Source organism: Trachypithecus francoisi, unplaced genomic scaffold (genome assembly GCF_009764315.1).
Source record: "Trachypithecus francoisi isolate TF-2019V2 unplaced genomic scaffold, Tfra_2.0 Lachesis_group17, whole genome shotgun sequence".
Taxonomy (NCBI): Eukaryota; Metazoa; Chordata; class Mammalia; order Primates; family Cercopithecidae; genus Trachypithecus; species Trachypithecus francoisi.
In genome coordinates, this window is record NW_022681462.1 from 21852111 (window position 1) to 21876253 (window position 24143).

At 37.7% G+C, this 24143-nt stretch overlaps 2 protein-coding genes and 1 pseudogene across 8 annotated transcripts in view; 2 read left to right on the forward strand and 1 right to left on the reverse strand.

Moving 5' to 3' along the window:
• The window catches only part of ZNF638 (zinc finger protein 638), a 101451-nt gene that overhangs the window by 50704 nt on the left and 26604 nt on the right, over positions 1 to 24143 (forward strand). For 5 of the 6 annotated variants that reach the window (XM_033175032.1, XM_033175033.1, XM_033175034.1 and 2 more), the window contains 8 exons: positions 661 to 719; positions 1272 to 1324; positions 16778 to 16828; positions 19365 to 19436; positions 20209 to 20295; positions 20759 to 20827; positions 21204 to 21244; positions 23018 to 23149. In XM_033175032.1, coding sequence (XP_033030923.1) covers positions 661 to 719; positions 1272 to 1324; positions 16778 to 16828; positions 19365 to 19436; positions 20209 to 20295; positions 20759 to 20827; positions 21204 to 21244; positions 23018 to 23149 — 564 coding nt within the window. The remainder of the gene's footprint in view (positions 1 to 660; positions 720 to 1271; positions 1325 to 16777; positions 16829 to 19364; positions 19437 to 20208; positions 20296 to 20758; positions 20828 to 21203; positions 21245 to 23017; positions 23150 to 24143) is intronic. The other variant, XM_033175036.1, reaches the window with a different exon arrangement.
• Positions 189 to 288, reverse strand: LOC117063097 (annotated as a pseudogene).
• LOC117062003 (periphilin-1-like) lies at positions 7786 to 16393 on the forward strand. 2 transcript variants are annotated; one of them, XM_033175039.1, is made up of 3 exons: positions 7786 to 9365; positions 14027 to 14278; positions 15875 to 16393. In XM_033175039.1, exons 1-3 carry the CDS (start codon positions 9300 to 9302, stop codon positions 15899 to 15901), a joined length of 345 nt encoding a protein of 114 aa, XP_033030930.1. In that variant the 5' UTR covers positions 7786 to 9299; the 3' UTR covers positions 15902 to 16393. The 2 variants fall into 2 exon arrangements, with proteins under 2 accessions (XP_033030930.1, XP_033030929.1); XM_033175038.1 differs by lacking the exon at positions 7786 to 9365 and adding an exon at positions 9492 to 9969.

Consider the following 24143-nt stretch of genomic DNA (forward strand, 5'->3'; position numbering starts at 1 on the left):
CAATTTGGATATGCCAAAGAGAAGCTGTAAAATGCTTCCTTTAAGTGAAAAGGTGAAAGTTCTCAACTTAATAAGGAAAGAAAAAAATTGTATGCTGAAGCTAAGATCTACAATATAGTAAGATATTTTGACAGACCATATTCACATAAGTTTTATTACACTATATTGTTACAACTTTTTTAAAAATTTAAAATATGGAATGCCTAACGAATATGCATGTCATCCTTGCGCAGGGGCCATGCTAATTACTGTATCATTCCAATTTTAGTGTATGTGCTGCTGAAGTGAAGAGAGTATTTTTCTATTTTTTTATTGTTGATCTATTACTATGTCTAATTCATAAATTAAACTTTCATGTATATATAGGAAAAAACATAGTATATATAGGGTTCAGCACTAGCACGGTTTCAAGGCATCCACCGGGGGTCTTGGATAAGGGGAAACTGAATGATGATAAAACGCAGATGAGTTGTAAAAGATGAGATGTAAAATTAGGCTGTGTAATCACAAATTGAAAAAAATGTCTTTGTAAATAGAAAAAGGTAATAAGCATGTATGTATCCTTTAGAATAGGAAGATTTTAATTTTTTTTTTTTGTTCTATATTTTTAAAATTGCTTTATACTAAATTTCTTTTGTTCAAAATATTTTTCCTACATAGAGCAAAGAGGTGAAGAGAAAGACTTTAGAGTCAAAGAAAGTATCTGCATCTACCTTAAAGTAAGTGACTCTGATTTCATATGTGAGAATGTAATGTGCATGTGACTTAAGAAATTTTAATTTTTGGCCGGGCGCGGTGGCTCAAGCCTGTAATCCCAGCACTTTGGGAGGCCGAGACGGGCGGATCACGAGGTCAGGAGATCGAGACCATCCTGGCTAACACGGTGAAACCCCGTCTCTACTAAAAAAAATACAAAAAACTGGCCGGGCGCGGTGGCGGGCGCCTGTAGTCCCAGCTACTCGGGAGGCTGAGGCAGGAGAATGGCGTGAACCCGGGAGGCGGAGCTTGCAGTGAGCTGAGATCCGGCCACTGCACTCCAGCCTGGGCGACAGAGCGAGACTCCGTCTCAAAAAAAAAAAAAAAAAAAAAAAGAAATTTTAATTTTTAAAACTGCATTTTTAATATATTTTATCAATATAACTACATTTAAGAGGGGTATCACTCCAGTTGAATTATTTTAAACCTTTTTAGGTTTAAATATTACATTTTTAGGATTTTGAAGAACTTGGAATTCCTAAGTTGCTGCTAATTTTTTTTCTCCTTTTAAATAGAAGAGATGCAGATGCTTCAAAAGCTGTTGAAATTGTTACTTCAACTTCTGCTGGTAAGTTGTTACTTTTAACATTCTTTCAAATGAGTGTGTCTTGTCAGTTTAGTAGAAACTTAGATGATGATGCTAGGAAGACACTATTGTGCTTTAATGAAGGAGACCCAAATTACATTCTTTAATTGACCCCTGTATTAAGCAGGTGGTTAGTATTTAGTGCTGTGTAATTACAGAATCTGTGCTGAAGTAAATACAACAAATCTGTGAGATAATGTATATGAAATATCTATCCTAGTTCCATAGTTAATAGCTGTTTTTTACATGTTTAGGTTAGTTATGCAATATCTCCCTCCATCCCCTTCCGATAAACCCACAAGACAAAACCTAAGAAAGGTATGTTAAGATTGCTTATCTGGTCCCCTTTGATTTTGAAGGTTAATTGAGAGCCAAAAGGCAAGCAAAAAAGACTATCCAGAAATGGATGTTATCATACTCATGTGCTAAAATCTATTTCTTTATACTCAGGAAAATACTTGAAGCCATCATTATGAATCTAGTTAAATAAATTTTGCATACAGTTTTATTATCCGAGTTCTCTTTTTTCTTAGTCCATTTAGGACTAGAAAGGTGGAAAGAAGTTTTGAGACTAGTACTAGTGAGAATAAATAGCTCAATACTGAAAGACAGGAAAGAAAAGCTAAAATAAGGCAGACACAAATTTAGGAACTTACATTGCGTTTTGTATGTTCTGTTTGGGAAAGGTAAAAATACAGTGCGTTTTGGTTTTTCTACCTGGAATGAGATAAGAATTTAGGCACTAAGTTTTACTAGTGAGGTGAAAATTGGATTGTATGGAATATCTCATTTCCCTGTAGTTTTTAGTTGTATAGAGTACTAAAGTATTGAAGGTTAGTAGAGATACTATGAATGGCTTCTGGAAGGCAGTGCATTTTGATTAAGATTTTAAATTAGGTAACGTTATGTGAAGAGATAAAATGTGGAGGCAGAAGATTACTTCGTGTGGGGGACACATAACAAGGGTAACAAAGTGGAATTATTCTATTGAAGGCCTTGAAGGGTCATGCTGAGAAGTTTTCAAATTTGACCCCATTAGTAGCATTTTCAGAATATGTCATATTAAAGATTAATTTCTGAAAGACATTTTGGGTAAAAAAGTTTGGGGTGTGTGTTACAGCTATTTTTTCTCTTTTGAAAAAATAATTCACAGAACACATTTTATGAAGTCCTTCAGGAAAGAAACCTATTTAGCTTTGTTCAGTCCACTGTTTCCTAAGCTTGGCAAAAGTACACTCTAGTTTTTCTGTATAAGAGCTAGTAACAATTTGTTACAGACTCTGGGAAATTGCAGTAGAGAATATGGAGCCACTCACTAATTGTTTAGGATTCTTATATAGATTGGATAAATTGGAGAGATGTAAAAATCCCACTGAGAAAACACAGTTGGGCTTCACTTTGGAATGATTAAGACCTGATGTGAAAAAGGTTAAGTGATGTGAGGAGGTAAAATTTGCATTTTATTATATGGAATTTTTCAGTAAATGAGTTTAAAAAAATTTTTTAAGTAATTAAAACATTTCCAAGTTTCAGTCCTGATAGGCTTTACTAAGAGTGTGATGATATTATTGATTACAATTGGAAAACTCACAGTGGTACCTTTGAATTTGGGGTTAGGACCTTAGATTTCAACATTACCAAATTTCAGCTGTCACAGGTATCTGCTGGAGATATTCTTTAGTCAGCCAATCATGTGGCATTGAAAGTGAGATACTTGGGAATTTTTTTAAGTTTAAGGTCTAAATTTTGAAAAGCTAAGTACTTCCTTCCAATATAAATGTAGAAAGAAAAAGGAACCTATAAAACGGGGCTGAGAAAGTGACAGGTGAGAAAGAAGGGTACTTGATAATTTTTTGAGATCCGCTCAGATTGAAGAGTGACAGAGTTAATTAGGGCAGTTTTAAGGATAAATTTGATTATAAGCACAGGGAGGAAACAAGTGTAATTTGATCATAAATGGAAACATTAGAGCTCTTACCCAGTACTAATTAAAAAGAAAAATAGTAATTATTGAGTACCTATTATATGCCCATGATAGGGGGCACTTTGTAGAGGCTTAGGATGTATCAGTGGACCAAATAGGCATCCCCCCAGACAGTTTACATTTTTAACTTGAGATGACAAATATTAAATATAAAATAAACATTAAATAACACAAGTTTTAGAAAATGAGAAGTTCTGTGACACAGAGCAAAAGCAGAACCAGGGTAAAGGTGATGCAGGATTAGTTTGTTTTAAAGTTAGAATTTAGTATACAAAATAAGGTAAAAATGATTTGTTAAGTAGACAGGCCTGCTAACATAATCTGTACCAGAAGAGAGAAAACAAGGAAAAGAAGTCTAACATTTGTGGGTATGATATTTATGCTGGGCACATGGTATATTTATGTTATTTTGTTTAATCTTTCAGACCGTTCTTTGAGTTATAGTTAATGTTAGGCTGGGTGCAGTGGCTTGTGCCTATAATCCCAGCACTTTGGGAGGTTGAGGCAGGCAGATCACCTGAGGTCAGGAGTTCAAGACCAGCCTGGCCAACATGGTGAAACCTTGTCTCTACTAAAAATACAAAGATTAGCCGCGTGTGGTGGTGGTAGTCCCAGCTACTCTGGAGGCCGAGACACGAGAGTCTCTTGAATCTGGGAGGCAGGGGTTGCAGTGAGCCAAGATCGTGCCACTGCACTCCAGCCTGGATGACAAGAGCGAGACTGCACCTCAAATAAATATATAGTTCTGATTTTCTAGAAGAGATAGATTCAGAAAGGTTAAATGAGTCAGGATCACATGGAGGAGTTAGAATTTGAATGCAAAACTTTATGATTCCAAAGCTTTGTGCATATAGTAAATTACCTCCCTCAGGAATGAAAACTTCATGATCTCCCTGAATCACTACTTTTCTCCAGCCTTTCTAGTTTTCCTAACAATCTTTTCCTCTTCTCATGTCATACTTTTCTTCCTGGGTGGTTTCTTTTTTTTTTTTTTTCTTTTATTGAGATGGAGTTTCGCTCTGTTGCCTAGTCTGGAGTACAGTGGCATGATTTTGACTCACTGCAACCGCTGCCTCCCAGGTTCAAGTGATTCTCCTGCCTCACCCTCCCGAATAGCTGGGATTACAGGTATGTGACACTATGCCTGCCTGATTTTTCTTTTTTTCTTTTTTTTTAAGTAGACATGGGGTTTCACCATGTTGGGCCAGGCTGGTCTCAAACTCCTGACCTTAAGTGATGCACCCACCTCGGCCTCCCAAAGTTTTGGGATTACAGGTGTGAGCCACCATGCCTGGCCCTCTTCCTGGGTGATTTCTTTCCTCTCAGTCTTTAAGGACATCTCCCATACATACATAAACTCTTCTATCCCCTGGAGTATACTCTTCTCAGTTTCTTATATTACAATTACTACTAATCATCCAGTAGAGTAATTCTTAACCCTGTCTTCTCTTTTCTTCTCTTTGACATAACTCAGATTTAGATAACATCCTTCCTCTTTTCAGCTGGTCAGTGGCGGATCCGTATTTTCCCTTGAATCTACTTCAGCTCTCAGATTCTTTATACGTAGCTCCATCATGCCTATAACTCCTTTTAATTCAGACCTATCGTCTCACATTTGAACTTTTGAAGATAGCTTCCTGACTGGTATTTTTTATTCCATTCTCTGCTTCATTATACACATTGTTGCCCAGAGGTCTCTTTAAAGCAGATCTGATCATTCTACTTTTAGTGACCAGTGGAATAAAGTCCAAATTCTTTGACTTTCCATAAATTATTATTTGCCCTTTGACCCCAGATTATCTTTTGAACCTATTAACAGTCAACTGTGTACTATTTTCTAGTCACTCAGAATAATTTATTTATTTATTTATTTTATTTTCCATGTTGTTTCATTGCTTCTTTATTTATGCTGTCTATTTGCATGGAATTGATGTCTGACTTCATTTAACTTTAGTAAGCACTTAGTAGGTCACAGGCAAGGTACTGAAGATAAAAAGTCAGTTAAGACTCCTTTTGGGGGGAGTTAGGGGACAGATTCTGATTTATCCTGTAAGGCTCATCTCTGATGAAACTTCCTTGATCGAATGATTGTTTTCTTTTTCTGTGGCTTTTCTTTTTAAATAGTATGTCCCCTTTTCTTTTTACCTTTTCAATTCCTAGCTGAAAATGGCTTTCTTTTAAATCTAATTATAAAAGTAATGTTTGTTGTCAGTAATTTAAAATATTTCAGAAAATGTTTAAAGAAAGATTCACACCATTCAGAGATCTCCTCTTGTTTGTTTGCTTAAGTCAGTTATTTCCACAATAAAAACCCTCTGCTCACCTGTGGGAACTCCCACATGTGAGTTCTACCAAATCTTTTAGAAAGCAATATCGATTTCAGCTATACCGTGGCATTCAGGGGAAGGGAAAGCTTCCTATAAAAGGGGGAATGAGAAAAGGTGGGGGAACAGGCTAATACATCAAATACTGACAAAGACACTACACACCTATCTGAATGGCTAATATAAAAAATAATGATAGCACCAAATGCTGATGTGTATGTAGAGAAACTCATACATTGTGTGCAAGAGCAGTTGTGAAATAGTACAGCCATTCTGGAAAAGAGTATGGAAGTTTAACTTAACAAAACTAAATATGTGCTTACCATGTGACTTAGCACTTATACTCTTGAGCACTCATCCCAGAGAAATGAAAACTTACACTCATACGAAAGCCTATACACGAATATTTATGGGTACTTTGTTTATGATTGTCCCAAACTGGAAACAACCCAAATGTTCTTCAGTGGATGAATGACTATTTTAAAAAGTTTTATATTATAAAATTGCATGTATATCATACTGAAATGAAATTACAGAGAGAGAACAGATTAGGGATTGTCACTGTTGGTGGGAGGGAGGTGGCTATTGCTATAAATGAGTTTTAGAAGAGATCATTATGAAGGAACTGTTCTGTATCTTGGCTGGTGGTAGTCACACTGATACCTGTGATAAAATTTCACAGAGCTAAGTACACATTGCATGTAAAATGAGTGAAATCTGGATGTTGGTAGATTGTATCAATTGTATCCATTTTCTGTCTGTGATACTGTATTACAGTTATACAAAGTGTTAACCATTGGAGGGAAACTGGGTAAAGGGTATATGGGGTCTCTCCCTCTTACTTCATGCAACTCCATGTGAATTTACAATTATCACAAAGGTGAAAGTTAAGTATTTTGTTAATGCTGACAGCTTTCATAAAACTGTAGAACAATTATATTTAGGAATAATAATGTTAAATTTTAGTGTAAAATTTTAACATACAGTGTCTGCGAGCACTTTGAATAATGAACTATTCTCAAGAGAGGGTTGTATTGGAAGTATAGAGATGGTTCAAAATGAGGAAATTTTTTAATTCAATTCTACCATATTAAAAAAAGGAATGTATGAACCTTTCCGTAAATACTGAAAGGGGTATTAACTTCAACATCCATTTCTAGCATTTAAAAAAGAATTATTAGCGTGGGCAACCGTAGTGAGACCTAGTCTGTATCAGAAATTAAGAAATTATCTGGGCATGTCGGCATGTGCCAGTTACTTGCAAAGCTGATCTGGGAGGATTGCTTGAGCCCAGGAGGTCAAGGCTTCAGTGAGCTGTGATCATGCTACTGTACCCCAGCCTATGCAACAGAGTGAGACCCTGTCTCAAAAAAAAAAAAAAGTTTCTTAAATATGATATGTATGTGTGTAGATATACCTTTTTTATGCACACACATATACAAGTACACATATGTTAAAAGCCAGCATATGCATAATAATATGCTTAATAATGCATTAGAGGCATTCCCATTAAACTGAGACTATGCATCAGCACCTCTTTGAGTTAAAATAAATATTTTTTAAAACTAATAACCATTAACCAGTACAATGTAATTCAAGAGGCGTGGAAATTGGAAAGTAGGATACACCATTATTTGCAAATATGATAGTATGATGGAGAACCTAAGAGAATCAATTATACAGTGCTATTTAATTATAATTACCTATCTTAATTCTCTGATATGTAATGTTTAATTCTTTATTTATAAAGAAGAGCTCCTTATGTAATCTGATATTAAAGTCCATTTACAGTAATAAAAATGGTAGAAGTTATAAAAAGAAAACTAAAATATTAAAAGGCATAAAATGAGTCTTAAATGAAAAAACAACATTCTTGGATAGAAAGCTTCACTGTTATAAAATGCCTTTTTTTTCTTTTTTTCTTTTTTTCTTTTTTTTCTGTTGCCCAGGCTGAAGTTCAGTTGTGGAATCTCAGTTCACTGCAGTCTCCACCTCCCAGGTTCAAGTGCTTCTTCTACCTCATCCTCCTGAGTAGCTGGTATTACAGGCCAGAACCACCTCGTCCAGCTAAACCTTTTTTTCTTTATACCCTAAGTATAAAGAATAATAGCGATAAAACATTTTAAATTACATAAGCTGATTCTAAGTTTAAGAAATTAACATAGAAGAATAGGCAGGACAGTTTTTTAAAGAAAACAATGAAAACAGACTAACCACAATAAATATTAAAATATATTACAAAGTTCAAAGATTTAGAATCGTTTCACATAGTTACATAGACAAAAAAGTAGGACAGAAGAGAATCCAGAGATATTTCCCAAAACATACAGAACATCAGTAAATTTGTATGATATTTCATATTGGTTGGGAAAAGATGAATTAGTCATTAGCTACTTTTTTTTTTTTTTACTTTTGATTAAAGTAAAAGCACTCTGCTTAGTGCAGTGGCTCCTGCCTGTAATCCCAGCACTTTGGGAGGCCAAGGTGGCTGGATCACTTGAGGCCAGGAGTTTGAGACCAGCCTGGCCAACATGGTAAAATCCTGTCTCTACTAAAAATACAAAAATTAGCTGAGTGTGGTGGTGCTCTTCTGTAGACCCAGGTACCCAGGAGGCTGAGGCAGGAGAATCGCTTGGACCTGGGAGGTGGAGGTTGTAATGAGCTGAGGTTGTGCCACTCAGCCTGGGCAACAGAGCGAGACTCTATCTCAAAAAAAAAAAAAAGTAAAAGCACTTATATCAAACTGAAGTTGGATCAAAGATTTACTATGATACATAAGATGATAACAGTGTGGAGAATATTTTTGTAAAATTTAGGTTGAGAAGTTCTCAATCAGGAAGACATTTGACTACATAAAATGTATTAGTGCATCAGTATTTTGAGTGACTTTTTAAAAAAATTGTTAACCTATGTGTTAATTTTCTTAATATATATAAGGAACTCTAATAAAAAATAAGGAAAAAGCCTCAACCCAAAAGATAAATTGGAAAATAGTATGATTAGGCAGATTATAGAAAAAGAAGTAGAGATGACTTTTAAACATAAGAAGCTGGATACATCTACACTTAACAATTAAAGAAAAAAAAGTTCTACCAGTTTCCATTTCACATTGGGAAGGTTGATCATTTCAGTTAACCATGTTAGGCTTTTGAAGGAGACTGGTCAGGGTGGTGGGAAAAGTTATAAGGAGAGACACAAACCTTGGAAGTCCTAGGAGGTTTTGCAAAGCTTCGGGAGAGAATAAAGGCTGAAGGCAGCTGAATTCTCTTACCCTGAGGCTACCGGCAAGTAGTAGGTAACAAAGGAATTTATCTAGGTAAGTTTATTTACTTTTGCCGACCTTCGATCATCCGACCTTTGATCCTCCGACCTTTCATCATCTGACCTTTCATCATCTGCATGCAGGACTGCTCCCTACAGCGGGGGCAGCAGTTACCCACAGATTGTGTTGGCTCCAGGCCTTCATCATTAAATCTGTACTGAATAAATACAAGCAGCTCCAGGTTATTGGGGCTGCATTCTCTCTTTGGAGTCTCTAAGGCCGAGCAGTTTCCTAGCCGCGCTCACGCAAAATACCTGTGTCTGCGTACTTTTTTCATCCGTCGCTCGGCCAGAGTCGGCGGATCAGACTCAGCAGCTGGTGCCCCTCATGAGGAACGTTGCAAGGGATTACGATGGAACCACCGAAAATGAAGGCGAAGAGACTGTGCAGTCAGTAAGTCATTGGTGCCCGCTCGGGATATCCAAGTTCAGGGGAATTCTCAAGCTAGAGTTTCATCATGAGACAGCAGCTATCCGCACAACAGAAACAGTATATAAAAGTATTGAAACAACTGCTTAAAGATAGCAGAGCCTTGGTTTCACAGGCTCAGTTAAGGGACCTAATGCAAACTGTTGTTTCCCATAATCTGTGGTTCCCAGCAGAAGGAACGCTGGACCTAGAACTCTGGGAACAAGTGGGGAAAAATCTTAAACAATATCATGCACAAGGGCAACGGATCCCAGTAACGTCTTTAACCGTATGGACCTTAGTTAGGGCTGCTTTGGCTGCTTTGGCCCCGCTGTACGCAGAAGAGCCCAAGAAGGGAAGGGAGGAGGAACCATCACTTACCTTAGTGCCACCGCCTCCTCCCTCGTCCCTGCCATTGCTGGGTAAAGATACTAAAGAGGAAATGGAGGTTTTCCCTGAGCCCCCTCCCCCAATAAATTGGAAAAAAGACAAGGGATACACTACAGCTATGGGACCCTGTCTTAGGCAGGTGGCATTAGAAGGGGAGCTCTTAACGTGCCCGGAAATGCAAGATCACCAAGGCAATCAGGTATGTGAACCCATTTCTTTTGACACTTGTAAAGATAAGAGAAAGCATTCACGCAAACAGAGCTGTTAGTCCATTTACGAAAGGATTAATTGAAGCCGTAGCAGACAACTTCTGTTTGGCCCCATGGGACTGGTCAGTGCTAGCTAAAACAACTTTAGAGCCCAGTTAATACCTCCTCTGGAAGGCAGAGTATGATGCGTTGTGTGAACAACAAGCCAACCAGAATCAATTGGCCAGGCAAGACATATCAGCTGCTGTGCTTCAGGGGAGGGGTTCCTATGCCAGTGTACAACAACAATTAAGTTTTGTTCCCTAAGCCTATGCACAAGTGTCTTTGTCTGCTCTCAGGGTTTGGGACCGAATATCTGAAAGCGGAGTTCAACAGGGATCTTTTATAAATGTTCGACAAGGGCCTTAGAAAGCATTTGTTGAATTTATCAATTGGTTAACCCAGGCAATTAAGAGAGAAATTAGTCATGCCCAGGGTGCTGATATCTTATTGTTGCAGTTGGCTTATGAAAATGTTAACATCCACTGCCAGCAAGCAATGCAGGCAGTCAGAGGAAAGGCAGCTACGGTCAGGGAACTTACGTGAGCATGTCAACTGATGGGGACTGAAACACAGAAAGCGAAAATATTGGCTATGGCAATAAAGCCTCCTAAAGTGAAAAGGGAGAAAAACTCAAATTGTTTTCTATGTGGAGAGCCAGGTCATATGAAGAGGTAACTCAGGAAAAGAACCCCCTTCTGTACGCCCCCGATGTAGAAAGGGGAAACATTGGGCAAATCAATGCAAGTCCAAATTTGATAAAGATGGCAACCCCGTAAGTAATCAGGAAACTTCATGAGGGGCCAGCCCCAGGCCCTGCTCCAAACTTGGGCAGTACCAGCAGCTTGGTCAATTGGAAAGCCCATAGTCCACTCTATCAGAACAGCCACCTCTGGGAGCGCAGGATTGAACTTACTCTGCCCCAACGAATTAGTGCTAAAAGAAGGAGAAGACCCTAAAAGGGTTGCAACAGGGATCTGGGGCCCATTGCCTCCAGAACAGTGGGATTGGTACTAGGATGATCAAGCCTATCCAGTAAAGGAATCAGTGTGCTCACGAGGGTAATTGATAGTGATTTTCAAGGTGAGATATTAGTTATGATGGAATGTAAAGGTCGGTCTGCATATTCTTCCTCCTAAATCTAAAATAGCTCAGTTACTACTCTTACCATACTGGGTCCCCAGCGCCTAGGGAAAGGATAAAGGAAGTTTTGGAAGCACCGGAGCCATAGGAGTATATTGGAAACAATTAATCACTAATCAGAGACCCATGATTACCTTAAAAATTGGAAATAAGAATTTTACTGGCCTACTGGATACAAAGGCGAATATTTCGATTATTAGTGATCAAAACTGGCCAGAAACTTGGCCTTGGGTCACTCAGAAACAAAAATTGTCGGCATCGGGGAAGTGCACACAGCCAAGCAGAGCACGTGCCCCCTAACGTTGCGATTTGGAGGGAGAAAACAGTTACAAAACTCTAATCATGACCATCCCTGTTAACCTTTGGGGATGGGACCTCTTAGCCCAATGGGAGCTGCAAACCCCTTTCTAATAATGACCACTGTTGTTATTCCTCCCCTACCCCTGACGTGGCTCTCTCAAGATCCAATTTGGGTAGAACAGTGGCCTTTAAAGGGAGAGAAATTACAGTGAGCCCACGAATTAGTTGAGCAGTTAATAGCCAGCCATATAGAACCATCAAAGAGCCCTTAGAATTCACCAGTTTTCATCATTCTCAAAAGGTCTGGCAAATGGAGACTTGCGTGACTTACAGGCTGTCAGTGCTAATTTGCAACCTATGGGGCCCCTTCAACAGAGGCTCCCTTCCCCTGTGGCAGTTCTTCAAGATTGGCCTATAGTCGATGTTGACTTAAAAGACTGCTTTTATACATTCCCGTTGCAGAACAGGGCAGAGAAAAATTTACGTTTACCATACTAGCTATCAGTAATGAAAGGGCAGCTCAGTAATTTCGTTGGAAAATACTCCTCAAGGAATGCTGAACAGTCCTACCATGTGTCAGCATCATGTAAATCAGGCTTTGCTCCCCAGTAGAAAAAAATTTCTTAATTACAATTTATTTTGTAGATGGTATTTTACTAGCAGACCCAACAGCCAGTACTTTTAAGTTTATATGCCTCTGTTTTAAACTAAGTTTATATACCTCTGTTGTTAAGAGGTTAATCGTAGCACCTGAAAAAGTACAGATGTCCTCACCTTGGAAATACCTTGGATACATACTAACTTCCCGGTCAGTAAGACCTCAGAAGGTTAAATTAAATACTAGCAATTTACATACCTTAAATGATTATCAAAAATTACTGGGTGATATTACCTGGCATTCTCCTACCTTGGGCATTACTGATAAATTACAGAACCTGTTTTCTGTCCTAAAACGCAGTGTTGTCCTAGACTCACCCGGCATTTAACCCCTGCAGCAAAAAGGGAAATTGAGGAAATAGACCAAGTTATTTCTCAGAGACGTCTAGATCACATAGATCCATGATATTCAGTTCAGTTGTTTGTTTTTCCTACTAAACACTCCTCTACAGGATTAATAGGACAGATGGCCGCAGGGCTGCGCTTCCTAGAATGTGTTTTTTGCTCACGTATTGGGACTAAAACACTATCTCACTATATCCAGCTAGTTAGTAAAGTCATCTATATGGGCCACAGACGATGCAATCTGTTGCTAGGTTATGACCCTGGTGTCATAAGAATTTTCTTGAGTAAAAATTCGAAGCAGTCTTGCCCCATCACTAGATCTTCAGATAGCACTCTTTGATTATGCAGGCCATATGAAACATGCCCTTCCTGCTGACAAACTATTTCATTTCTTATCTCATACTCCTGTAGTTTTGCAAACAAAAGTAGTTCACTCCTTCATACCTAGTGCTTTAACGCTTTTTACTGATGGTTCTGGTAAAAATGGAAAAGCGGCTATTTGGTGGAAACCACATAATTCCCTCACTAGATCTGGATTTACTAGCTCTCAGAGAGCTGAGGTTGGAGCCCGAATACTGGCCCTAGTAACCTATTCCTCTCAGCCCATTAACATTGTTAGTGACTCTGTTTATTTGTTGCAAAACCTTGAGACAGTGCTCATTAAGTCCGCTCTCGAGCCCACCCTGAGTGCACCTTTTCTTGGACTTCAGCAATTGCTGGATCAACATACAGTCAATTTTATCACACATGTTCCAGCCCACAGCTCACTGCCTTGCCCACTGGCTTATGGCAGTGATCAAGCAGACCTGCAGGTTATGACGTCACTGCTTGACCAAGCCACCCAGTCGCATCAATTTTTCCACCAAAATTAGAGAAACTTAACAATTGCAGCTTACCCCAAGACTAGCTAAACAAATTGTCCTGCAATACCCAGATAGCCAGCTCACAGGCACGTTCCCTCCTTCAACAGGTGTTAATCTTAGAAGACTAGAACCTAATCAGTTACAGCAACAGATGTTACACACGTCCCTAAATTTGGAAAACTAAGATATGTACATGTATCTGTTGATACCAATTCCTACCTAATTAGGACACACGCTCTTCCTGGAGAGTCTACCCGATATATCATTAAACACCTTTTAACTTTTGTGTTTTTGGGGTGGCCCACAAAAATTAAAACTGATAATAATCTGGCCTATGCCAGCTCACTTTTTCAACAATTTTGTCACACATGGAGCATCCAACATTCCACAGTTATCCCGTATAACCCCCAAGGACAGGCCATAGTAGAACGTGCTCTCTCCACCCTTAAAAATATGCTCAGAAAACAAAAGGGGAAAATGAGTAAGGACCCTGCAACACTAGTAGCACAAGCGTTATTTACGCTTAATTTCTTCAATTTAAATGATACATTTCAATCAGCTATAGAAAAGCACTTTGCTAAATCTTCTCAAGACATAAAACCCGCAGTTTTATGGAAAGATGTAAATAGTAATGTATGGTGTGTCCAAATGAATTGCTAACATGGGGAAGATGATATGCTTGTGTTCACACCCCCCTCAGGCCCTCTTTGGATTCCAGCATGATGCATCAGACCATACCATGGCGTGGCTAGGACCCAGCATGGTACCAGAAGTGAAAGAAATGACCCCACAGGACCTGCAGCTCCAGACAACACAGCTTCCTCAGACGACACAAGCCCCGGACATTACCTGGGGGATGCTGAAGAAGACAACTTACAAGGCTGAGCAAATCCTGCTCCAGGCACAGAAACCATTCACTCCAGATAATTTTTTCCTTGCTCTGCTCTCTGGTGTAAGTTGCAACTCACATAGGATCATTTTTATGCTCGCGCTTTCCCTGCAACCTGTACCTGCTACACTCTGTTGGATCCGCCTTTCTTACGCCCTGTTACCTGGGCAGACACTCCCTTCCAGCCTTAATAATGTAACTGCTTGGCTAGGAGGGATTGACTTACCCCTAGTAGGGTCCCTTATTAATGGCACACATTGGACTAAGATGCCAGGTAACACTACATATCACTCCACTGTCCTCCCACTGTGTGTAAGTTTTAAAAGTTCTAACCCTTACTGTGTACCTGCCCAAACAAAATTATGGGTACATCATGGCAAAGGAAATGCCTTAACATTCTTGGTTGCCAGTAGCTTCAAACCAGGCAGTGCAATCAGTGCCACTTTCCCCAGCATTCCTTCCTGTGCTAAAGAATAAAGCCAGGAAAGTAATGGATTCCACTTTGGCTGGGAGGTCTGTCGTGGGGGACAAGCCCTTAGTCTCCAGTTAGGCAATTTAATATCTTAGACTGGAGCCCCCGACAGTTTACAGGGCGAACATACTGATGTTTGCGTCCATTGTGATAACAGTCATAGTTTCGTAGCCATGTCCGTTCCTTTATGATTTGGGCCGAAGGGAGGATGGGATATTCCAGACCCCAAGTAGAGTCCATGCCACCCCAAGACACTTTATGGCATCTGGGACATCTTAGCACCACCCTTACCACCTGGCATGGGACATACCATAATTCCAGTAACAATTATACTATGACCTTTATACATAATCACACAGATCAGTGCCTGATTTGCACTACTCATCCATATGTTTTTCTTACGGGAACCAGTATTTCCATTACACCCCAAAACTCCACGTTTGTGACCTGAGTGCAAGGACAGGCTTGCTTCACATCATGTATCACTAATTACAATATATCTAATTTAAATATTACTAGTGTTACGGTATTAAGGAGACAATCTGAGACATTCCTACCAGTCAGTTTGATACACGATTGGCAAGGTTCCTCTGCTCTTGCCACCTTAGAACATGCCATGTCCCAGGTCAGACACAAAAGATTCATAGTTACTCTTAGAGCCTTTATAGTCTCAGCTGTAGTCATCCTAGCAACTGCTTGTGTTGCTGTAGCATCTATTACTGAGTCAGTACAAACAGCTACTTTTGTAGATAACTTGACCAGAAATGTGTCTAATGGACTTCTCTTACAGTGGGGTATAAATCATAAGGTTCTTGCACGTCTGCAAGCCCTCAAGACTGCCTTGGAACAGTAGGGGAGTGACAAGATGCGCTGGCATTCTGACAGCAATTAAACCAACTGGGAGCATAAGCATATCTCTGTCACCTCTCTACCATGGAGCCAGTCAATACATAGTTGGGATGAGGTAAAGCACCTCTGGGTGACCTTACATGATAATTTAACAGCAGACGTAAAGCAACTTAAAACTAAAATCTAGAATTGCTAAGTGCCATAGATCTACATGCCCAACAGACAGCCATATGGAAGGATGTGCAAGAACATCTCTCCTGGATAGACTCCCACTCCTTGATTAGAAAAAGATATTACTAATTATACTCATGTTTGTCTTACGTTTTTACTAATTCTAGGATGCAAAGCCGGAATACGAACAGTAATCGCTACGCCTGACAAACCTGTTGCTGCACACATCTGTACTCTTCAATCAACAAAACCTGATGCAAAAAAAACAGAAAAGGGGGAGATGTAGGAGCTCAGTCAGGGTGATGGGAAAAGTTATAAGGAGAGACGCAAACCTTCTTGGAAGTCCGGGAGGTTTTGCAAAGCTTCAGGAGAGAATACAGGCTGAAGGCAGCTAAATTCTCTTACCCTGATGCTAAGGGCAAGAAGTAGGTAACAAAGGAGTATAAAGGAATTTATCTAGACGAGTTTATTTACTTTTGCAGACCTTTAATCATCCTATCCACACGTGCAGGACTGCTCCCAAGGAGGGGGGGAAGGGGCAACATGTACCTACAGATTGTGTTGGCTCCAGGCCTTTGTCATTAAATCTGTACTGAATAAATACAAGCGGCTCCAGCTTATCAGGGCTGCATTCTGTCTTCGGTGTCTCTAAGGCCAAGCAGTCCCCTAGCCGCACTCATGCAAAATACCTGTGTCTGTGTACTTTTTTCATCCGTCGCTCAGCCTGAGTCTGCGGGTCAGACTTGGCAGGATTTTGACTTGATATATTGTGTATGTTTGGAAATGGGGAATAATTCCTATGCTTATGTACTATTGATGGGAATATTAATTGGTTCAGCCTTTCTGGAGGTCAGTCTAATGTTAATTGTTAAAATTTAAATCTGTACGCCTTTTGACACATCAAGTCCATATCTAAGAATTTGCCCCCATAGTAATTCCATAGACATACAAAGATGAGTATAGGGATGTTTCTTGCAGAGTTCTTTCTAAATTATTGCTGGGTTGACTTAACTAAATCCAAATGATGTTATTTGTAATGTAGTACTTAAATGTTTTTCTTGTTATTTTAGCCAAAACTGGACAAGCCAAGGCATCTGTAGCCAAAGTAAACAAATCTGCAGGTATGTTTTTTAAATTAGGATTCTAGACTATTAAAACTTCAAAGTATTTTAAAATCGTATGGTAGTAGTCTTGGATTTCACATGACATAGTCTGTATTGAATGCATGCTAATCTTTGAGATTTATAATCATCTACCAGTTTTGAGAAATGATATATACTAGATAATGCTCCTATAGTAATTATTGAAATAATTTAACTGCAGAAGTTTCTCATGATGAATGTCACATATTTTCCTCTTTCTCTTTTATTGAGGTCTCTCTTCTTCCTTTCTTTTTATACAATAGTTTAATAAATATGATCCCTTACGGTTTTTGTGAGCTATGGTGGGATTTTAGGTAATTATTAAGTTTTTTTCTCTTCCCTGGCATAATCCTTTCCAGTTTTTCTCCCATTTCTGCTAAATCCTCATTAATTCAGGGTCATTTCTTTTAAGTGAATAGAAATCAATGTATTAAATTATCTTTCAAGTTGGGCATGGTGGCTCACGCCTATAATCCCATCACTTTGGGAGGCCGAAGGGGGTGGATCACCTGAAGTCAAGAGTTAGAGTCCAGCCTGGCCAACAAGGTGAAATTCTGTCTCTACTGAAAATACAAAAAAAATTAGCCAGGTGCCAGTGGTGCACACCTGTAATCTCAGCTACTAGGAAGGCTGGGGCAGGAGAATTGCTTGAACCTGGGAGGTGGAAGTTGCCGTGAGCCGAGATCTCACCACTGCACTCCAGCTTAGGGAGTACTCTGTCTCTAATAAACAAGTAATCTTTCGTATAATATTAAAAAGGAAAGGAAACAGCCTGGAACTGGCAAAAATCATTATTAGTGGCAGATCCAGAATTTTCATATAGTAGTTTCTTAGAAGCAGTAATTTGAGTGGGTCATGGGTAGCTAGGAAACTTGTCTTGAAGCTAGTGGGTCATGGGTGGCTGGGAAACTTGTCTTGGAGCTGCATTTATTTTGCTAACACTTTGCTGTTACTTTGATACTAAGTGTGTGGAGTCACTGGGGATGTGATAGACTGGGATTAAGCTGATGGCCACTCCTTTACTTGTTGGAAATTAATGCCGGCTATTTTTTATTTTTTCCTTAAGTCCCAGTACGCAGATGGAAGTTATAAAGTGAATTGACTTGTGATAATAATATAGGGATAGTGAAAGAAATATCTTAAGGGCTCACTGAGGTTCAGTTTACTGCCGTGTGGCAAAAGTCGTGAATGACTAAGAATTGACAAGCTAGGTGACAAGCTATAAGGATTTGTATTGTTCTTTTTGAGCAAAGATTATGGACTGTCTTGAATATAAAGGGTGGATTTGTAAACTGGTTCAGTTGATTTTTGTAGATGTCAGTGAATGCTTTTTGTATGATTTTTAAAAGTATGGTTGTATTCTCATAAGGTTCCTGTTAACATAATTCTGGCAGTCATCACCCTTATATATAGGGAAATATGTACACAAATCTGTTAGTGCCCCAAAGCTTCTCAATATAAATTGGAGTTCAATTTAGATCTGTTGATTTTTGATCTTGGGCTTTTTCCTCATCCATTCTTGCTAGTTGTTATGAATCCTAATTTCGAAGTTAAATCTTGTGTTGCTCTCTGAATAGAAAGGGTTTGGGCTCTCTGACAGTCTTCTGCAACACTTTGATGATCACATCTTTATAAACAGCACCATCTTGTTAAATAGGCCATAGTAATAGATAATGTAGGTACAAATAATGGTCAGAGCAATTTAAATAGTCCTGTACAGCTAGGAAACTGTAGGAATGAGTCAAAACAATCTTTATATGACCTGACCATGATATAAGTGTTCTTGAATGCTTTTTAATCAATTAGGAGCCATGGAAGCATGGGTTGGGAGGGTCTAGGTTTAACTGCTTTTGGAACTGCTAAAACTATGGGATTGTTTTTATGTCCTTGGAATTAGTAATTTTGCTTCTAGTTGATCCACACCTTCAGAAATTTATTTAACTTGCATGAATGCTATTTTAAGTACAGGTTGAGTATCCCTTATCCAAAATGGTTGGGAGCAGAAGTGTTTTAGATTTTGGATTTTTTTCAGATTTTGGAATGTTTGCATATATATAATGAAATACCTGGGGGATGGGAGCCAAGTCTAAACGTGAAATTCATTGATGTTTCATATACACCTTAGCCTGAAGGCAGTTTTATACAGTGTTTTAAATAATTATGTACATGAAACAAAGTTTTTTTTTTAAGTACTTATGTGGGAATTTCCCTCTTGTGTCATGTCAGCAGCACTCACGGTTTCAGGTTTTGGAACATTTCAGATTTTGGATTTTCAGATTAGGGATGTTTGACCTATACCCCAGTAGGGAGGTAGATTCTTATTTCAGTGATTTCTTTTTTCTGAAGAAATTATCATCATTGCTAGATTTAGAAAACGGCCTGTGTCCCAAAGATGATTTTATGTTTTGAATAAAATATAGTCTATTGTTCTTATATTTTTTTCTCTGTGAAGTTCTTTGGGGATTGTTGATACTAGTTAAGTAAACCAGTTTTGACTGCAGCTTTTGTGGTTTAGGGAAATCAGCAAGTTCTGTAAAATCTGTGGTAACGGTAGCTGCTAAAGGTAATAAAGCTTCAATCAAAACAGGTAAGACTATTGGGGAGGAGAGATTTTATTGTTTATTCTTTATTCACGTTTTAAATTCGTATAATAATTGTTAGCATCTAATACTTGAAGAGTTTAGTAGATATTTCCTTGATATTTAAAACCTGAGCCATTTTGTTGGAATTTTGTCTTTGGCAAATAGGCAGATACTTTTTTGTGCATGTAAACAATCACATATATATACAGCTATATAACTGTATATTTTTGACAGCTTTGTAATCACAGGTTGCTCTTTCATTTCCCTCCATAAATGGTTTAATCTTTGTTTCCCTCGGTTTTTTAGAGTTGTCAATTCATATTGCCATCTCCAGTTTGTACAATTTCTTAGATGCTTGTTACTTTTAAAAAGATTATGTTAGGAGAATTCTTTTTTTTCCATAAAGAAATGGAATACTATTTAAAATAAATGTAGCACCTTGGAACTAGAGCAATCTTTTTAGTAGTATCTTTCCTAATAGACTAATTCTAAAGAATCTGCAGAAATTACACAGTATTATTTTTGTGTGTATGTGATTATGATGTTGGTCTGCCATATGAAAGTTAAACATGTGGCTCTTTTGAGGGCATCACCAAAAAGTTGTATCTTGACTTAATCTTACTGGGAAAGAGGTACTGAAAATAAATAGAAATAATGAATATTCAGAAAAGAGCTGCTTTTGTAATAAAGTCAAACTAATTTACTAATACATTAGTGTGAAACATGCTAAATGATTTAACAGACCTTTAGAATAATGGCTCACTCTACTTTTACAAGCAAAATCTGGTGGGAAGAAGTCTCTAGAAGCCAAAAAGACTGGGAATGTCAAAAACAAAGACTCTAACAAACCTGTGACTGTACCAGGTAAGCTTGAAATGTGATCTTTCGGTGCTTTGTTTTCTTTTTTTTCACTTTTTAAGTTCAGGGGTACATGTGCAGGTTTCTTACATAGGTAAACGTGTCATGGGGGTTTGTTGTACAGATTATTTTGTCACCCAGGTATTAAGCCCAGCACCCATTAGTTATTTTTCCTGATCCTCTCCCTCCTCCCACCCTCCACCTTCCAATACGTCCCAGTGTGTGTTGTTTCCCTCTATGGGTCCATTTATTTTCTTTAGATCATCTTTAAGGTATATTTTGAAATTTTGCCTAAAAATTATCAAAGTGGGGATTGCTGTCTTTTGTTTTTCAAAGAGAGATGTTTGACTTAGGTCAGCCTAAGGAGACTTGAAATGTCAAAATAAACTAGCTTAAGTTGCTGTTTAGATTCATTAGTTTAATTATATTAGTGTTTTACTAGACTATTAAAGCAGACTATTTGATGCAGGAAACTCTGAAATAAAGACCAGTATTGAAGTCAAAGCCACTGAAGACTGTGCTAAAGAAGCTATTTGTGGTAGGTCAATAGAAATTTAATTTGTTCTTTTATGTTTAAAGGTGGAAGGAAAGTTAACATTTTTAGAAAAGAAATTCTTAATTTAGTATCCCCCCAACGCATTTACTTATTTTAATTACCAATGCCATACCTAAGTGAAATTAAGATTATTATGATTCATGTCTGTATCTCTTAATCTGAAATTTTGATCTGAAAAAGAATGAAATTTAAATGTATTTTTAAAAAGTCAATGTCACTTTTGTAGTTATTTTGTTATATAGTTATTCTCTTGACTTTTGTTGTATTACGCGTTTTCATGTAGCTACTGTTTATTGTGGAATAAAGTGGGATCTTGATAAATATGTCTGCATCATTTTTAATTTTATTTTGTATTAAGATGCTGCTTTGGAGACCACAGAAAATGAACCAGTTAGCAAGGTCAGTTTTCATATTTTATTTATTTCTTTAAAGCTCAAGACATTTTAATAAAATATATTTTTCTTATAAAGCCAGGTAAAAAATTCATGGTATTTGGCATATGAGAAATTCCAGTCATTTATGACTTTTAACACATGATTTTTAAAAAGGAAAAGAGAAAAAAATGTGATTTTAGCTCAGAAACCCTGAGGTGCAGAGTAAGTCACAAAAATTAGAAACAGATCATCAACAAATGTACATGTTTTTTGATGATTACTATTCATTGAGAACAACAGGTTATGCCAAACTGGGTTTTGGTTAAATTAGAATCAGTAGAATTTTGTGAAATCTATTTTTTTCTTAGAGGTAAATGGGAGGTATGTTAATGGTTAGAATACCAGTTGTTTGCATTTTTGGAGAAGCAAGTGGAGTTTGCAGTTTTATTTAAAGGACAGAAAGTTCACTTAATAATTGTTTTCTTGTGTTTATGTATATTATTATGAATACTTTACAGTCATTAATGTACATTTTACTGGTGTAGATTTTAGATCCTTCAGGTGTTGAGCATAAGTTTATTTTTGTCTGGTAGAGCCATTCTTCAAGTAGTAACTAAGTAGTAAGTCTTACTTTAGGAAAAATATTTTATAGTACCAGTTTAGTTTAAAGTCACACTAAACTGGTTTATGAAAATTGTAACTTCCTGCCTTTTTTTCCCCCCTAGAGATAAAAAATTGCCAAGTTGACTATAACACATTTTCTTTAGAAATTTCCCCAATAAGCATGAAAGGAATAATTGGCATTGATGAGAGAGTTACCTTGAAGAATAAAATAGATCTGAGAGAAGGGATGGCAGAAAAAGTGCCTAATTGCATTGAGGATTGGGTTATGGGGTAAAGATTCTCAGGAGCTTTTGTATTATTTATTGCCTAAAAGTGATTATATTATTCAGGAAGATAAAAGGATACACACTGATTTGGAGCTTGGGGATATTATCACAAGGCACAGGGATGGCGACAGTATATGAAAGGAAGCAGTTGTAGCCAGAAACAAATCAACTTGTGTTTGAAAACAGTGGGTGACAGCTGCTTGGGTGGCTGAGACACAAGAATCACTTGCACCTGGGTGATGGAGCTTGTAGTGAGCCAAGGTTGCACTACTGCACTACAGCCTGGGCAACAGAGCAAGACTCTCAAAAAAACGGTGGGTGAAAAAGAGACCAGCAGACCTGGACTAGATGACAGATGGTATAACTACAATTAGTCTGTGTACTCTTGAAGAGTGTAAATTTGCAAGCTTTTTTGCTTTTCTTTTTAATTTGAGGTTCAGACCAGCCTCTTGAGTTTATCAGACTTTCCTTTGTATTAAATGCAACGCTATATTAACATAAAACTTGATAATACAGTATTAACTTAAGTAAATATAAAAGCAATTAAAGAAATTTTAAGGCCGGGCGCGGTGGCTCAAGCCTGTAATCCCAGCACTTTGGGAGGCCGAGACGGGCGGATCACGAGGTCAGGAGATCGAGACCATCCTGGCTAATACGGTGAAACCCCGTCTCTACTAAAAAAATACAAAAAACTAGCCGGGCGCGTTGGCAGGCGCCTGTAGTCCCAGCTACTTGGGAGGCTGAGGCAGGAGAATGGCGGGAACCCGGGAGGCGGAGCTTGCAGTGAGTTGAGATCCGGCCACTGCACTCCAGCCTGGGCGACAGAGCGAGACTCCGTCTCAAAAAAAAAAAAAAAAAAAAAAAAAAAAGAAATTTTAATACCAGGGTTTTAAAAATTTGTTTTGAAGGAAACAGAAGAAATGTGTGTGATGCTTATCTCTAATTTGCCTAATAAAGGATATTCTATAGAAGAAGTTTATGACTTAGCAAAACCATTTGGTGGTTTAAAGGATATCTTGATTTTATCATCTCATAAAAAGGTAAGAGTTGATTAATAGCTGTTCATATCCTCTGCAAGCATACTTTGAAAAACACTAAATTTACAAAACTAAAAAGAAAGTGTTTAAAAGTAGTATCTCTAAGTAAACTTTCAAGCTAAGGGATTTTAAAATATAAAATACAGATATCCTGTGTTTTAGTATTGTTGTAATGAGACATAGTTTTAATGATGGGGACAGATGGCTTTCTAATATGTCAAAGTTTTACTCAAAATTTTAGTTTAATAGGAAATGTTTTATATCTTTAATATGTTTAATAAATAGGAAATGTTTTATATCTTAATATGTTTAATACATAAGTATATGTATGAGAAAGAGCTTATTACCAGCAAACTTTATCTGTTTTGGCTTTTTAGGAAGCTATAAGATTTTATAAATCATTCTTCTACTTGCATTTCGTACTCTTTTCTGCTCTTTTATCAGTGATACTCAAATGGGAAGACTCAGGCTAATGATGTCATCAATACTTGAAACAATCTAGGTTTATCTTTATGTTCTGAATTTTCTATAAGCATGTGTTGGCTTTGTGTTTTTAAAACAACACATTAAAATGTATGTAATAATCAACTTGTAGAAAATATGTTTAATCAAGCGAGATTTCAGGAAGTAGTTTTAAGTCATGGAAATGACACCATTAGAATAGTGGGAAGAAGTGTTCTTACAATAGAAAGGAGTTGGTATTCACTAGAGATTTTTGAAAGTAGAATAGGATATATGTTTTGAGGCACTCGGAGCCAGTGTGCTTGAGAAAATGGTAGAAGAGAATGAGTACAAGTAAGGTATATGTAATTTCACATTATGTTAAAAGTAGATTATTTGAATGATCACAGAGCTCAGTAAATACACTAAAACCCATTGCATTGTGTACAGCGATTGAACTTTAAACCTAAGTTATCTGCCCAGTTTTGAGTGGAGTTTAGTAAAATTAAAATTTTTGGCGACTTAATGAAACTACTTTAAACATTTATGAAATTAA

What these genes read in the sequence shown, in the direction of transcription:
- LOC117062003 (XM_033175038.1), top strand. Translation starts at nt 9,535, where the DNA reads ATGCAAACTGTTGTTTCCCATAATCTGTGGTTCCCAGCAGAAGGAACG. An exon ending in AAGATCACCAAGGCAATCAG is followed by an intron (nt 9,970 to 14,026) that starts GTATGTGAACCC and finishes CACCCCCCTCAG; the next exon opens with GCCCTCTTTGGATTCCAGCA. An exon ending in TCCTTGCTCTGCTCTCTGGT is followed by an intron (nt 14,279 to 15,874) that starts GTAAGTTGCAAC and finishes TACTAATTCTAG; the next exon opens with GATGCAAAGCCGGAATACGA.